A 16,706-nucleotide genomic window follows, 5' to 3' on the forward strand; every position below is an offset into this window, starting at 1 on the left:
TACGTTTTGTCTCTTGATATGAAATGGAATGGTAACAACAAATTATAAATACTTACAGATGGCAATTTAAGATTATTCCAGCAACAAGCTTTCTCGTGGTGTCACCATCCTGCTGAAAAACTGTCTCGTTTATGTTTTTTCTTGTAGATATAGCTTTTGGCCTCTTTTTAAAAACAATATGAGCAAGCAATTGAATAAAAACCGAAAATGGATCTACTGTTTATAAAGTTTTCCGCCCGACTTCGGCGAAGGACAAAGCGTCCTTTTGAACTGAATAAAATGTCCGGGCTGGTGATACCTCCGGGAGGAAACATCCATCAGCAGTTGCATCGACCCAGTGGATGTAAATGAACTCATCATAGATACCAGGATTACAATTTTGTGTGCCAGAAGCGCATTTCGTCTACAAAAGACTCATCAGTGACGACTCAAGGAACTATTAAAAAGGGTGAATGGTTACACGTAAATAATGGAAGGAGTCAAACCTTATATCATATTAATGTTTAAGATATGATTAAGGAGATAAAGCAAAAAATAGAAATCAAATTAATTTCTCGATTTAACGTTTTCGCTGTTTCGTGTTTGTCAATCATAGCCTGCATTCCCTATTAGACTCCATTAGATTACATTCTTTATGTTATGTATCTATTTCAGAATAAAAACTATTTCATTTTAAAACTAGAATGACTTTGCATATATCTTTACACGATGACTGACTTGACACTCCGTCAAAGACAATTTTCTTTTTATCTTTTGAAAACCATTTTATTTAGTAATATCAAACGGTCACAAAACCACTTGGTTGTTGTAACAATAATCTTCTTTTTTGTTTTAATTTAACTTGATAAAATTTTACAACTCACTATTTATCCTTTACCTGGTACCACCTATTTGCATAACTTCTATATGACTTTTAAGAAAATGAATAAAATTGTTCAAAAATATTTTCATATAATTGTTCAATGACAGTTTTTCAATTCTATTATTTATTTATTTTTACATTTTTTAATTATTACCAATAACATTATTTTTTAATGACATAAATTTACCAGGTCTTCTGACCTACTGACAATCTTATAAAGCTCTAAAAATTTATTATATTGTCACACACCTGTACCAATATAAAACAATTATACATCATAATATATATATTAAAAATATACAATAAAGATTTTAAGTTAAAATATCGTCCATACCTTGTAAAGACGTATCGTTCATACGTTAAGTATTTATTCCACTGTGGTTATAACATTAAATATAATAATACACCAAGTATTAATTCATAGTTATGACATAAATATGATTTTGTAGTATTTATTATGTACAAGTTTGTCGGTTCACATCCTTTGTTCATTTGTTTATGGATAATTGTATCATCGACAATCATATCAAATCTCCTTAAAACTTTTTACTATAAGAAGTAAAGATAATATTTCTGTTTTGTATTTTGTTTATTCATTCAATCATACAGATAAACAAATATAAAACAGATATACATCATACAGCAAACACCATACACCATACATACAACATACAATATACAAAAAACATAATTAAATTGAGAATGGAAACGGGGAATGTGTCAAAGAGACAACAATCCGACCACTGAAGAACAGAAACAGCCCAAGGCCACCAATATGGGTATGAAATACAGCGAGAAAATCTCGCACCCGGAAGCAGGCTTCAGCTGGCCCCTAAACAAAAATGTGTACTAGTTCAGAGAAAATGGACCTCACACTAAACTAAATAAGAAAAAACACACATTGTCAAAACTTACAAAGGCCAGAGGTTCCTGACTTGGGACAGGCGCAAACATGCGGTGTGTTAAACATGTTTTGTGAGATCTCACCCCCCTAATACATCTAGCTAATGTAGAATAAACACACACATAGCAATACGTACAGTAAAACTCAGTTTTCAATTAACCATTGAAATCAATTGCTTTCAATATTAGATTATATCAAAGTTACTTATAGTTACTTATAGTTGATTTCCAGTACAGGACCCCTCAAGGTTCCTCTTCACCAGACTCATAATTTAATGTTTTTCTATTACTGTTTTGTCCGTGACTTCCGGATATTTCTGCTCTGTAGTCATTATAGTATATCTCTTCGTCTGACCAAAATTTGTCTAATCGGTTTTTAAATGCATTTATTGATGGTGACTTTGTTATTTTATCTGGTAATTTGTTCCAGGTTTTAGCAATTCTAACAGAGAAAGAGTGTTTACGGATATTTGTTTTGAATCTTTGATGAATGACTTTATTACTGTTGGTCCTGCTACTGAATCTTTGTTGAGAATCATCTGCCGTTCTTAAAAATGAGCTTACTTCTTTGTCGTAGTATCCATTCATTGTTTTGAAAGTTTCAATCATATCCCCTCTTATTCTCCTAAACGATAATGTTGGTAAGCCTAGTTTTTTAAGTCGCTCTGGGTAGCTCATGTCTTTGAGACCTGGTAATTGTTTTGTTACCCTTCTTTGGACACCTTCTATTTTGTCGATATCTTTTTTCCTGTATGGGGACCAGACTGAGCTGGCATAATCTAGGTGGGTTCTAACCATGGTTTTGTACAATGGCATGAATGTCTCAATTCCCAAGTACTTAAATGTTCTTCTAAGAACTGCAAATATAGAGTTGGCCTTGTTCACTTTTTCACTTATGTGATTTTCAAAGGTGAGTTCTGAGTCAATAAGGACTCCTATATCTTTTTCCTCTGTAACTTGTGCTATTGGATGGTTTAGAAGACTATAATTTGATGGTTGGTCAGTGCTATTAGATTTCTTACATATTTTCATATATTTACATTTTTCCGGGTGAAATTTGAGTAGCCATTTGTCACTCCAGGATTCCATCTTGTTAAGGTCTTCTTGTAGAATTTGTCTGTCTTTCTGGGTTTTTATTATTCTAAAGATCTTGGTATCATCCGCAAATAGGTATGCATCAGAATCCACTTGGTCTGGAAGATCATTTATATATAGAACAAATAGTAATGGTCCTAGTACTGATCCTTGGGGTATCTCAGATGTAACGTTAGCCCAGTCTGATTCTTCACCATTCACTATGACCTTTTGTTTCCTATCTTTTAAGAAGCTTGTTATCCACCCTACTATATCTTCACTGACACCTAGATTTTTGATTTTGGCTATTAATCTTTTATGAGGTACCTTATCAAAGGCCTTCATAAAATCAGTATATATGCAGTCTATGTCTAAACCTTGATCTAATGCCTCTGTCCACTTATCAATCACTTCTAATAATTGAAGACCAGTTGACCTCCCTGCAATAAATCCGTATTGCTTTTTAGAGAATAAGTTGTTCTTTTTCATATGCTCTATAATAAATTCACGCAATATCTTCTCCATTATTTTGCATACTACAGATGTCAAACTGACTGGTCTATAATTTTTGGCTAGTGACTTATTACCCTTTTTAAATATAGCACTTATCATAGCATTTTTCCAATCGTTAGGTACTGTCTTACTTTCAAGTGATTGATTATATATTATACATAAAGGATTTGCCAATGATTCAGCGATCTCTTTTAGCAGCCTAGGGTGTAGTTTGTCCATACCTGGAGATTTATCTATTTTCAATGCATTTAAGTGTTTCAGCACTACTTCTTCCTTTATTTTCTGATTTGACATTACATTAGTTACTAATACCGGCGTTGGTGATGGCACTACTCCGTCAGGTTCCTTGGTGAATACGCTGGAAAAGTATTCTACTAGTAATTTAGCCTTCTTGCTATTATCCTCCGTTTTATCTGATTTTGTGTCTTCTGGATCCAGGTGTAAATCCCCAATTCCTTCTTTGGTTTTAGTTTTTGACTTGATATAACTCCAGATAGCTTTTGGGTTTTCTTTAGCTTTTTCAGACAGATTTTTCTCATATTCCCTCTTCAACTTATTTACTCTACTTTTTACTTGATTCCTTATCTTATTGTATTCTTTCCTCACATCTGGGTCGTTATTATGCGTTATCTTTTTTAAGAGGATGTTTTTCCTTTTAATTTTATCTATGGTGTTTTTATCCATTGGAAAATTGTTTTTCCCTCTACCGATTTGTTTCCTTTCTTTTGTTGGTATATAATCAAAGATCTGAATAAAATTCATAACTCATTTAAAAATGCTTTTCATCTTCTACACAATCAACTGTACACTATTTAAATATGTCTATGTTATTTATCATTTACATTTTTCAGAAATAAACTTGTTAATTATTCTATACAATTAGAATCCTTGGCGTATGAGTAACTGGTTTCTAATTCGGATATGAAAGTTGGGTTTTATGTACAATACTAATTAGGTCACGTGATTTATACCGCGGCAAACTAGAATCATAACAATGTCCCAAGCTCACGTTACTGATTTTTTCTCCACAAGAAAGAAGACGAATGGGGGAAATCCTTCGAAAAGAAGGAAACTTGGTGAAACTAATGAAGTTGTGAACGTTTTTAGTGTACAAGAAACAAACAAAACACCACAACATACAGTGAATAACAACGTAAACGTCGAGGACACACGACCTGAAAATGCTGTATTGCAAACGTTACCTGAGGCAAAATCTGCATCAAGAACAAACAGATCCACAAAGAAAAGGCTTCCAAAATCAGTAGCAAGTAAAAATCAACCCTTGTTGAAAGATTTGTTTAATCATCAGTCTGATAAGGATGGATATCGTCAGGTCATGGAAGAAGTTACCTCGGCATGGGATGAACATGACGGACCCTTATTAACCCCTAGTAAAAGGAACAAAGAACAGAATGACTCGGACACTGAAATGGCTCAAGGATCGAAAAAAAGATCAAGATGTGGTGCAAAGAAGATAGAAGTTGAAGAAACACCAGAGAAATGCCTTGAAGATAATCCGAGAACAGAGGTTAAAGCAAGAAAACAGTTGATTCTTAAACAGGTATTGAAAAAAATTAACCATGAGTGTATATTATAATGATATCTTCATCATTTCTCCTGGCTAGGTATTTCTTGAAGTGGATCCATTCACCAAAAAATCATGTTTGCTCCGATTCTTGTTCACACCACACACGTTTGCACTCTGGGTGGGGTGCGACTTTTTACCCCAATATACCCCAACATACCCCAATATACCCCAATATACATCAAAAAACAGTTTCAACAAAATATTATTGAATAATAATAGCATTTTAGGCATTTTCATGTTATTTTAACACCAACAATACTTTATTTTATAAATATATTTAATTTTAAATCACTTTTTTCATTGAAACTTGTTCCGTTCTTGTCAGCCGCTTACGATCACAAAATGACTTTTTACCCCAATATACCCAAATATACTCCAATAAAACGTTTCAGTGCAACATTCATGTTCTGGAATGATATTTTAACCATATTTATTTAAAAAAAATATCCTATGCACATTTGTGTGCATTTAGAAGCTTTTTAAACTATAGTTAACTCGAATACTGATAATGGTAGCACTAAAGACCAGAATGGACCTGAAAATATACAGGGCAATTTTTAAATTGCAATTTCTTTTTCACTCCTTCAAATTTAAGTTTTATTCAATAACATTTGTGTTTTCTGAATTAAATTTGAAATGTTTTTTTCATACATGTAGATAAAATTAGAAATATTTTACTCATGTTTTGAAATATTTTTTTCAATTTTGATTTTTTTTTTCTCATATTTTTAAAATAATTGTCTCAAATAAAATTTGAAAAATTTTCTCCTACATGAAATAAGATTTTCGAATTTTCATTGAACAAATTATGTTTAATCATCACATGCTTAAAATTTAGGTAAACTTGGACGGACCAGAAACTACACAGATGGTAGTTTTATTTATATTTTTCACTTTTCAATAGATAAATTTCAAATTAAAAAGTTATAAATTCCATTCATCTAGACGGGAAAATAATTTTTCTGATGCCACAACTCAGGACTGAATGGGGAGATTTAAAGACTTAAACGGACATCTATCTTACGGTTGGATTCATTTAAACTTAAGAATTATTTATTCATTGGATTTCCTTCTTATTTTAAAGTCGAGGCTAGTCATTCAATTAAAATCAAACAAGTTTTAAAGAATTATATGTTTGTAATAAATAAAAAAAACTTGGACCTAAACGTTAACATTGAAAGACATCAAGACAAGAAATTCTGTATATTTTTTTTAATTTATTTATTTTCATAAGTAATCACTGATTCCAACCTTTTAAGTTAGGACTGAAAACGAGAAAAAAATATTTTTAGATGATAGGAGGTATATCTAAAAAAAGTCTGAATGTTCCCGAATTGTATCTACCATTCTGCAGATAGCATATTTAATATTTATTCGAAGAAGAAAAAAGTCTTTTAAGCCAACACTCTTCTTCTTCTTCTTTGATATAGTAGTTAAAAAAACTCAGTAATGAGTACTCAATACTTGTGCGTTACGTAGGTGCTGGTAATGTCTATTTACAATAAAAGACCAAAGATAAAAAAAAAATATGGTGCATGCTGTACAGTTGGAGCAGGATAAAAACATTCCTTCATCTATGTAATCAGTCTTGAAAGCTTCCATATAGTTGGAGCTTTCACTGTCGATTTCGGTAATGTATTCCAGGCTATTACTGTTCTCGGAAGTGAACTGGGAAAAGGAAAAGGCCTAACTGTTTCTAAAAATATACAGGTAGATTTATAGAAACTTGTAAAACTCATATATTTTCAATGGATCTTCTGCAAAATTGGATTATATTAATGAAAGAGACAGTCGTTTTATAAAATGAAAAGATCTGATTGGCTCTGAAAATTGAAAAAAAATATATACATACAAATAAGAAGATGTGGTATGATTGTCAATGAGACAACTCTTCACCAGAATAGAAGCTGGGACTATTACAACAATGTAAGTGTAATAGTTCCAGGTAGAAGTTTGTAATTATAATGGTCACCGTACAGCAAGCAAAAATCATTCCGTATGTAGCAAGCTATAAAAGGCCCTGGCATGTAGCTGGGAAGTCATTTCCTTTTTTTAAATCGTATATACTTTTTCTTTGGCGCCAATGATACTATGTATTCTGAAATATAATGACGCCAATGAGTTGGTGCACAAAAGGATGCATTTTTGACGGTCAGGTGCTGGCGAAAACACACCAAACGTGAATCACATTTTGTTTTCTTTTAAAATCTCAGTAGAAACACCTACAAATAAAGTATTTTTCTCTTTATTGTATTAAAATTTTGTACAAAACCAGTTTTATATAAAAATGTGTTTTAAAATAAGAAAACTAGAAATACAGCAAATGAAAAGGTTCCTGTACGAAATGTGACGCCTTTAAATGACACGGAAACCAGGCGTAGAAATCATACTTTATCCTGGCGTCATTGCAGTGTTTGAGGAATGCATGTCCAGGCGTCAACCAGGCGTAAAATTAGGCGTAATATTTAAATGAGTACGCCTGGTTGACAGAAAATCAGGCGTAATATGCAAATGAGTACGCCTGGTCAATAAATAAACCAGGCGTTATGTCCTTACATAATACTACACTTAATTTAAATCAGTGTATTACCCTAGCTGTGTACTTTGTGTATTTGATACAAACTTGTATTGTTGCTTAAAGTTCTCACTGTTTGACATAAAACATTAAATATTAACCATTTAAGAAGCTATATAAATAAATACATATTAGAGGGACACTGGCTCAAATAAATTTAAGGTTAATTAAGAATTATGACAATTAGTTTTTCTTGAAATAAAACTAGCATTTTGACTAAGTTGTTTTGAAAAGTATTGTCATTTAAACTAAAAAAATCAATGATAATACTGTAATTTAACTTGTGAAAGATTTATAAATGTTATTATCCAAGGATGAGGGTTTCCAGAATTTGAAATTAATGGTAAAAAATTAAAAAATAATAACTTAGTTACTCACATAATTATTATTTACCATGGCCATGTATACTACTTTCTTTCATTTCACAATTTTCATTCATCAATTTGATTCCATAATTACAATTTCAAGTTCTTTCAAAAAGCACAAAAAAGCAAATTTCCCCTGAATATATGAAGCTGCCATATGTCCAACTCTTGCAAGCTAATACCAGAGAGCCAAATCTTGAAAAAATTTCCCACGATCCTTTAAACATTTAGCATTATGGGTATTATGATTTAGCGGTCCTTCCAACAGTTTTACGCCCGTAGGAAAATTTACGCCTGGCTTATTTCAATTTACGCCAGGTTTATCACTTTTTTCTACGCCTGTAAATGCTACAAATTTACGTTTCCTGCTCCATTACGCCTAGATCTAGACACGTAACTATCACTTACGCCTGGTTTACGCCAGATTTCCAGGCGTAATACTATGGAAAGCCTCAGCTGTCACATATTAGAGATTTACAATACATTATGCTTCAGCTTAAAATGTAAACTTAAGACCGCGTGATGTTGAATTGAGTCATCAAAATGCTAACTCTAAATTACAATATGCTAAGTTGAATCTGCGCAATGTTGACTTGCAATGACAAGTGCTTTAGTTGTGATAATATAATGATAAGTCACAATGTTGTGATGATATGCCAAACACACGTTACGTTGAGTTCAAAGTACATGATGTGAAGTTGACGTTGCATGATGTTAGCTTGCAGATGGATAATGCTCAGTCATCCACTTCGATTGCTATGATAACAAATAAAATGAATAGCTAAAATGTATGGTGCTGACTTGTTATTAATAAATGTTGAGCTGAGATAGTACGATGTTATATCATTGTGATATTGCGATAGGTCTATCATGCAATCTGTTGATTTAAAACACCATGATGTACAGTTGAAAGTACATAATGTTAAGTTAAGATAACACGATGCTACACCACTATATTGAAACGAAAGGCCTACCATACAATTTGTTGACTTAAAACAACACGATGCCACTTTGAAAGTACATGATGTTAAGCTAAGATATCACGATGGTTTATCAGTATAATGTCACGATGGGCTTACCATACAATATGATCACTTAAAACTACACGACGTACAGACTAGTGTCAAGCTATCCAGCAATTCTCATCCTGCAATTCTCTTTATAAAAAGCTATCCTGCAATTCGTCATCCTGCAATTGCTTTTGGAAAACTACTTGAGCGACAATTTTCTTTTTCTTTAAAATCATAGTTTTTGACTTTTTTGCTCGAAAACAAGATTTATATAGAAAATCAAAGATTTTTATATCCCATTAATAAAATGCTAAATTTACTTTGCAGATTTCTAACTCATAGTTACGGTTTTGTAATGAGAATTTACAATAAAAAAATAAAAAAAACAAAGTATTATTTGTTAAGTCCAGGATGTGATTCGTATTAACGCATGTTTAACCCACATTTGCGATTTTCGAAACTCATATTAACGACTAAAAATATAGAATTTAAATTTTGCTGTAAAATAAATTTTTTCATGGTATACCCAACAATAGAACTTCTATTTGAAACTGGGTCAACCATTTTCAAACCAATTGCCTCGGCAGTTTTGTATGGCTAGGGATTATAGACGCTGCCCTAATGAATAGCTATTGGATAGTACTACAACGTGAGGGTAAAGAATTTCTAGGGTAAGCATTCTTAAAGGCCGGAAATTTCGTCCGTAACACGAAAAAATAATCAAATTTGATAAAATACGCATTGGGGTCACCAACTTTCCAACCCATTGCCTCGGCAGTTTTCTATGGCTAGGGATTATAGACCCTGCCCTAATGAATAGCTATTGGATAGTACTACAACGTGAGGGTGACGAATTTCTGGGGTAAGTATTCTTAACGGCCGAAAATTACGTCCGTAATACGGAACAATGGTCAAATTTGATAAAATACACCCTGGGGTCACCCACTTGTTCAAATCTATTGCCTCGGCAGTTCTGTATGGCTAGGGATTATATACTCTGCTCTAATAAATAGCTATTGGATAGTACTACAACGAGACGGCAAATAGTTTCTTGGGTAAGCATTCCTAAAGTTCGAATATTTCGTCCGTAACATGGAAATAAAGCCAAATTCGATCAAATACCCATTGGGGCCACCCACTTTCAAACCCATTGTCTTGGTAGTTCTTTATAGCTAGGGATCATAGACCCTGCCCGAATGAATAGCTATTGGATAGTACTACAACGTGAGGGTAAAGAATTTCTGGGGTAAGTATTCTTAACGGCCGAAAATTTCGTCCGTAACACGGAAAAATGGTCAAAATTGATAAAATACATATTGGGGTCACCCACTTGTTAAATCCATTGCCCCGGCAGTTCTGTATGGCTAGGGATTATAGACTCTGCTCTAATGAATAACTATTGGATAGTACTACAACGAGACGGCAAAGAATTTCTAGGGTAAGCATTCCTAAAGGTCGAAAATTTCGTGCGAAACATGGAAATAAAGCCAAATTCGATCAAATACGCATTGGGGCAACCCACTGTCAAACCCATTGTCTCGGTAGTTCTTTATGGCTAGGGATTATAGACCCTGCCCTAATGAATAGCTATTGAATAGTACTACAACGTGAGGGTAAATAATTTCTGGGGTAAGAAGCAGTCTATAATCCCTAGCCATACAGAACTGCTAAGGCAATGGATTTAACAAGTGGGTGAAATGTGTATTTTATCAATTTTGACCATTTTTCCGTGTTACGGACGAAATTTTCGGCCGTTAAGAATACTGTCCCCAGAAATTTACCCTCACGTTGTAGTACTATCCAATAGCTATTCATTAGGGCAGGGTCTATGATCCCTAGCCATAAAGAACTACCGAGACAATGGGTTTGAAAGTGGGTGGCCCCAATGCGTATTTGATCAAATTGAACTTTTTTCCGTGTTACGGACGAAATTTCCGGCCTTTAAGAATGCTTACCCCAGAAATTCTTTACCCTCACGTTGTAGTACTATCCAGTAGCTATTTACTAAAGTAGAGTCTATAATCCCTAGCCATACAGAACTTCCGACGCAATGGGTTGGAAAGTTGGTGACCCCAATGCGTATTTTATCAAATTTGACTTTTTTTCCGTGTTACGGACGAAATTTCCGGCCTTTAAGAATGCTTACCCCAGAAATTCTTTACCCTCATATTGTAGTACTATCCAATAGCTATACGTAAGGGTTCCGTTTATAATCTCTAGCCATAAAGAACTACCGAGACAACGGGTCGTAAAAGTGGGTGTCCCCAATGCGTATTTGATCGAATTTGGCTTTATTTCCATGTTTCGGGCGACATTTTCGGCCTTTTGGAATGCTTACCCCAGAAATTCTTTACCCTCCCGCTGTAGTACTATCCAATAGCTTTTTATTAAAGTAGAGTCTATAATCCTTAGCCATACAGAACTGCCAAGGACTGCCAAGGCAATGGGTTGGAAAGTTGGTGACCCCAATGCGTATTTTATCAAATTTGACTTTTTTTCCGTGTTACGGACGAAATTTCCGGCCTTAAAGAATGCTTACCCCAGAAATTCTTTACCCTCACGTTGTAGTACTATCCAATAGCTATACGTTAGGGTTCCGTTTATAATCCCTAGCCATAAAGAACTAACGAGACAATGGGTCGTAAAAATGGGTGTCCCCAATGCGTATTTGATCGAATTTGGCTTTATTTCCATGTTTCGGACGACATTTTCGGCCTTTTGGAATGCTTACCCCAGAAATTCTTTACCCTCCCGTTGTAGTACTATCCAATAGCTACTTATTAAAGTAGAGTCTATAATCCCTAGCCATACAGAACTGCCAAGGACTGCCAGGGCAATGGGTTGGAAAGTTAGTGACCCCAATGCGTATTTTATCAAACTTGACTTTTTTTCCGTGTTACGGACGAAATTTCCGGCCTTAAAGAATGCTTACCCCAGAAATTCTTTACCCTCACGTTGTAGTACTATCCAGTAGCTATTTACTAAAGTAGAGTCTATAATCCCTAGCCATACAGAACTTCCGAGGCAATGGGTTGGAAAGTTGGTGACCCCAATGCGTATTTTATCAAATTTGACTTTTTTTCCGTGTTACGGACGAAATTTCCGGCCTTTAAGAATGCTTACCCCAGAAATTCTTTACCCTCATGTTGTAGTACTATCCAATAGCTATACGTTAGGGTTCCGTTTATAATCTCTAGCCATAAAGAACTACCGAGACAATGGGTCGTAAAAATGGGTGTCCCCAATGCGTATTTGATCGAATTTGGCTTTATTTCCATGTTTCGGACGACATTTTCGGCCTTTTGGAATGCTTACCCCAGAAATTCTTTACCCTCCCGTTGTAGTACTATCAAATAGCTACTTATTAAAGTAGAGTCTATAATCCCTAGCCATACAGAACTGCCAAGGACTGCCAGGGCAATGGGTTGGAAAGTTAGTGACCCCAATGCGTATTTTATCAAATTTGACTTTTTTTCCGTGTTACGGACGAAATTTCCGGCCTTAAAGAATGCTTACCCCAGAAATTCTTTACCCTCACGTTGTAGTACTATCCAATAGCTATACGTTAGGGTTCCGTTTATAATCCCTAGCCATAAAGAACTAACGAGACAATGGGTCGTAAAAATGGGTGTCCCCAATGCGTATTTGATCGAATTTGGCTTTATTTCCATGTTTCGGACGACATTTTCGGCCTTTTGGAATGCTTACCCCAGAAATTCTTTACCCTCCCGTTGTAGTACTATCCAATAGCTACTTATTAAAGTAGAGTCTATAATCCCTAGCCATACAGAACTGCCAAGGACTGCCAGGGCAATGGGTTGGAAAGTTGGTGACCCCAATGCGTATTTTATCAAATTTGACTTTTTTTCCGTGTTACGGACGAAATTTTCGGCCGTTAAGAATACTGTCCCCAGAAATTTACCCTCACGTTGTAGTACTATCCAATAGCTATTCATTAGGGCAGGGTCTATGATCCCTAGCCATAAAGAACTACCGAGACAATGGGTTTGAAAGTGGGTGGCCCCAATGCGTATTTGATCAAATTGAACTTTTTTCCGTGTTACGGACGAAATTTCCGGCCTTTAAGAATGCTTACCCCAGAAATTCTTTACCCTCACGTTGTAGTACTATCCAGTAGCTATTTACTAAAGTAGAGTCTATAATCCCTAGCCATACAGAACTTCCGACGCAATGGGTTGGAAAGTTGGTGACCCCAATGCGTATTTTATCAAATTTGACTTTTTTTCCGTGTTACGGACGAAATTTCCGGCCTTTAAGAATGCTTACCCCAGAAATTCTTTACCCTCATATTGTAGTACTATCCAATAGCTATACGTAAGGGTTCCGTTTATAATCTCTAGCCATAAAGAACTACCGAGACAACGGGTCGTAAAAGTGGGTGTCCCCAATGCGTATTTGATCGAATTTGGCTTTATTTCCATGTTTCGGGCGACATTTTCGGCCTTTTGGAATGCTTACCCCAGAAATTCTTTACCCTCCCGCTGTAGTACTATCCAATAGCTTTTTATTAAAGTAGAGTCTATAATCCTTAGCCATACAGAACTGCCAAGGACTGCCAAGGCAATGGGTTGGAAAGTTGGTGACCCCAATGCGTATTTTATCAAATTTGACTTTTTTTCCGTGTTACGGACGAAATTTCCGGCCTTAAAGAATGCTTACCCCAGAAATTCTTTACCCTCACGTTGTAGTACTATCCAATAGCTATACGTTAGGGTTCCGTTTATAATCCCTAGCCATAAAGAACTAACGAGACAATGGGTCGTAAAAATGGGTGTCCCCAATGCGTATTTGATCGAATTTGGCTTTATTTCCATGTTTCGGACGACATTTTCGGCCTTTTGGAATGCTTACCCCAGAAATTCTTTACCCTCCCGTTGTAGTACTATCCAATAGCTACTTATTAAAGTAGAGTCTATAATCCCTAGCCATACAGAACTGCCAAGGACTGCCAGGGCAATGGGTTGGAAAGTTAGTGACCCCAATGCGTATTTTATCAAACTTGACTTTTTTTCCGTGTTACGGACGAAATTTCCGGCCTTAAAGAATGCTTACCCCAGAAATTCTTTACCCTCACGTTGTAGTACTATCCAGTAGCTATTTACTAAAGTAGAGTCTATAATCCCTAGCCATACAGAACTTCCGAGGCAATGGGTTGGAAAGTTGGTGACCCCAATGCGTATTTTATCAAATTTGACTTTTTTTCCGTGTTACGGACGAAATTTCCGGCCTTTAAGAATGCTTACCCCAGAAATTCTTTACCCTCATGTTGTAGTACTATCCAATAGCTATACGTTAGGGTTCCGTTTATAATCTCTAGCCATAAAGAACTACCGAGACAATGGGTCGTAAAAATGGGTGTCCCCAATGCGTATTTGATCGAATTTGGCTTTATTTCCATGTTTCGGACGACATTTTCGGCCTTTTGGAATGCTTACCCCAGAAATTCTTTACCCTCCCGTTGTAGTACTATCAAATAGCTACTTATTAAAGTAGAGTCTATAATCCCTAGCCATACAGAACTGCCAAGGACTGCCAGGGCAATGGGTTGGAAAGTTAGTGACCCCAATGCGTATTTTATCAAATTTGACTTTTTTTCCGTGTTACGGACGAAATTTCCGGCCTTAAAGAATGCTTACCCCAGAATTCTTTACCCTCACGTTGTAGTACTATCCAATAGCTATACGTTAGGGTTCCGTTTATAATCCCTAGCCATAAAGAACTAACGAGACAATGGGTCGTAAAAATGGGTGTCCCCAATGCGTATTTGATCGAATTTGGCTTTATTTCCATGTTTCGGACGACATTTTCGGCCTTTTGGAATGCTTACCCCAGAAATTCTTTACCCTCCCGTTGTAGTACTATCCAATAGCTACTTATTAAAGTAGAGTCTATAATCCCTAGCCATACAGAACTGCAAAGGACTGCCAGGGCAATGGGTTGGAAAGTTAGTGACCCCAATGCGTAAGTTATCAAATTTGACTTTTTTTCCGTGTTACGGACGAAATTTCCGGCCTTAAAGAATGCTTACCCCAGAAATTCTTTACCCTCACGTTGTAGTACTATCCAATAGCTATACGTTAGGGTTCCGTTTATAATCCCTAGCCATAAAGAACTAACGAGACAATGGGTCGTAAAAATGGGTGTCCCCAATGCGTATTTGATCGAATTTGGCTTTATTTCCATGTTTCGGGCGACATTTTCGGCCTTTTGGAATGCTTACCCCAGAAATTCTTTACCCTCCCGCTGTAGTACTATCCAATAGCTTTTTATTAAAGTAGAGTCTATAATCCTTAGCCATACAGAACTGCCAAGGACTGCCAAGGCAATGGGTTGGAAAGTTGGTGACCCCAATGCGTATTTTATCAAATTTGACTTTTTTTCCGTGTTACGGACGAAATTTCCGGCCTTAAAGAATGCTTACCCCAGAAATTCTTTACCCTCACGTTGTAGTACTATCCAATAGCTATACGTTAGGGTTCCGTTTATAATCCCTAGCCATAAAGAACTAACGAGACAATGGGTCGTAAAAATGGGTGTCCCCAATGCGTATTTGATCGAATTTGGCTTTATTTCCATGTTTCGGACGACATTTTCGGCCTTTTGGAATGCTTACCCCAGAAATTCTTTACCCTCCCGTTGTAGTACTATCCAATAGCTACTTATTAAAGTAGAGTCTATAATCCCTAGCCATACAGAACTGCCAAGGACTGCCAGGGCAATGGGTTGGAAAGTTAGTGACCCCAATGCGTATTTTATCAAACTTGACTTTTTTTCCGTGTTACGGACGAAATTTCCGGCCTTAAAGAATGCTTACCCCAGAAATTCTTTACCCTCACGTTGTAGTACTATCCAGTAGCTATTTACTAAAGTAGAGTCTATAATCCCTAGCCATACAGAACTTCCGAGGCAATGGGTTGGAAAGTTGGTGACCCCAATGCGTATTTTATCAAATTTGACTTTTTTTCCGTGTTACGGACGAAATTTCCGGCCTTTAAGAATGCTTACCCCAGAAATTCTTTACCCTCATGTTGTAGTACTATCCAATAGCTATACGTTAGGGTTCCGTTTATAATCTCTAGCCATAAAGAACTACCGAGACAATGGGTCGTAAAAATGGGTGTCCCCAATGCGTATTTGATCGAATTTGGCTTTATTTCCATGTTTCGGACGACATTTTCGGCCTTTTGGAATGCTTACCCCAGAAATTCTTTACCCTCCCGTTGTAGTACTATCAAATAGCTACTTATTAAAGTAGAGTCTATAATCCCTAGCCATACAGAACTGCCAAGGACTGCCAGGGCAATGGGTTGGAAAGTTAGTGACCCCAATGCGTATTTTATCAAATTTGACTTTTTTTCCGTGTTACGGACGAAATTTCCGGCCTTAAAGAATGCTTACCCCAGAAATTCTTTACCCTCACGTTGTAGTACTATCCAATAGCTATACGTTAGGGTTCCGTTTATAATCCCTAGCCATAAAGAACTAACGAGACAATGGGTCGTAAAAATGGGTGTCCCCAATGCGTATTTGATCGAATTTGGCTTTATTTCCATGTTTCGGACGACATTTTCGGCCTTTTGGAATGCTTACCCCAGAAATTCTTTACCCTCCCGTTGTAGTACTATCCAATAGCTACTTATTAAAGTAGAGTCTATAATCCCTAGCCATACAGAACTGCAAAGGACTGCCAGGGCAATGGGTTGGAAAGTTAGTGACCCCAATGCGTAAGTTATCAAATTTGACTTTTTTTCCGTGTTACGGACGAAATTTCCGGCCTTAAAGAATGCTTACCCCA

General features: G+C 36.0%; 1 protein-coding gene across 1 annotated transcript in view; it reads left to right on the forward strand.

Moving 5' to 3' along the window:
- Positions 1-4,334: 4,334 nt before the first annotated feature.
- Positions 4,335-16,706, forward strand: part of LOC127700896 (DNA replication factor Cdt1-like) — a 50,660-nt gene continuing 38,288 nt past the window's right edge. The window contains exon 1 of the mRNA XM_052204610.1: positions 4,335-4,913. Coding sequence (XP_052060570.1) covers positions 4,347-4,913 — 567 coding nt within the window. The 5' untranslated portion in view covers positions 4,335-4,346. The remainder of the gene's footprint in view (positions 4,914-16,706) is intronic.

The sequence above is a fragment of the Mytilus californianus genome, unplaced genomic scaffold (assembly GCF_021869535.1).
Source record: "Mytilus californianus isolate M0D057914Y unplaced genomic scaffold, xbMytCali1.0.p SCAF_5, whole genome shotgun sequence".
Lineage (NCBI taxonomy): Eukaryota > Metazoa > Mollusca > Bivalvia > Mytilida > Mytilidae > Mytilus > Mytilus californianus.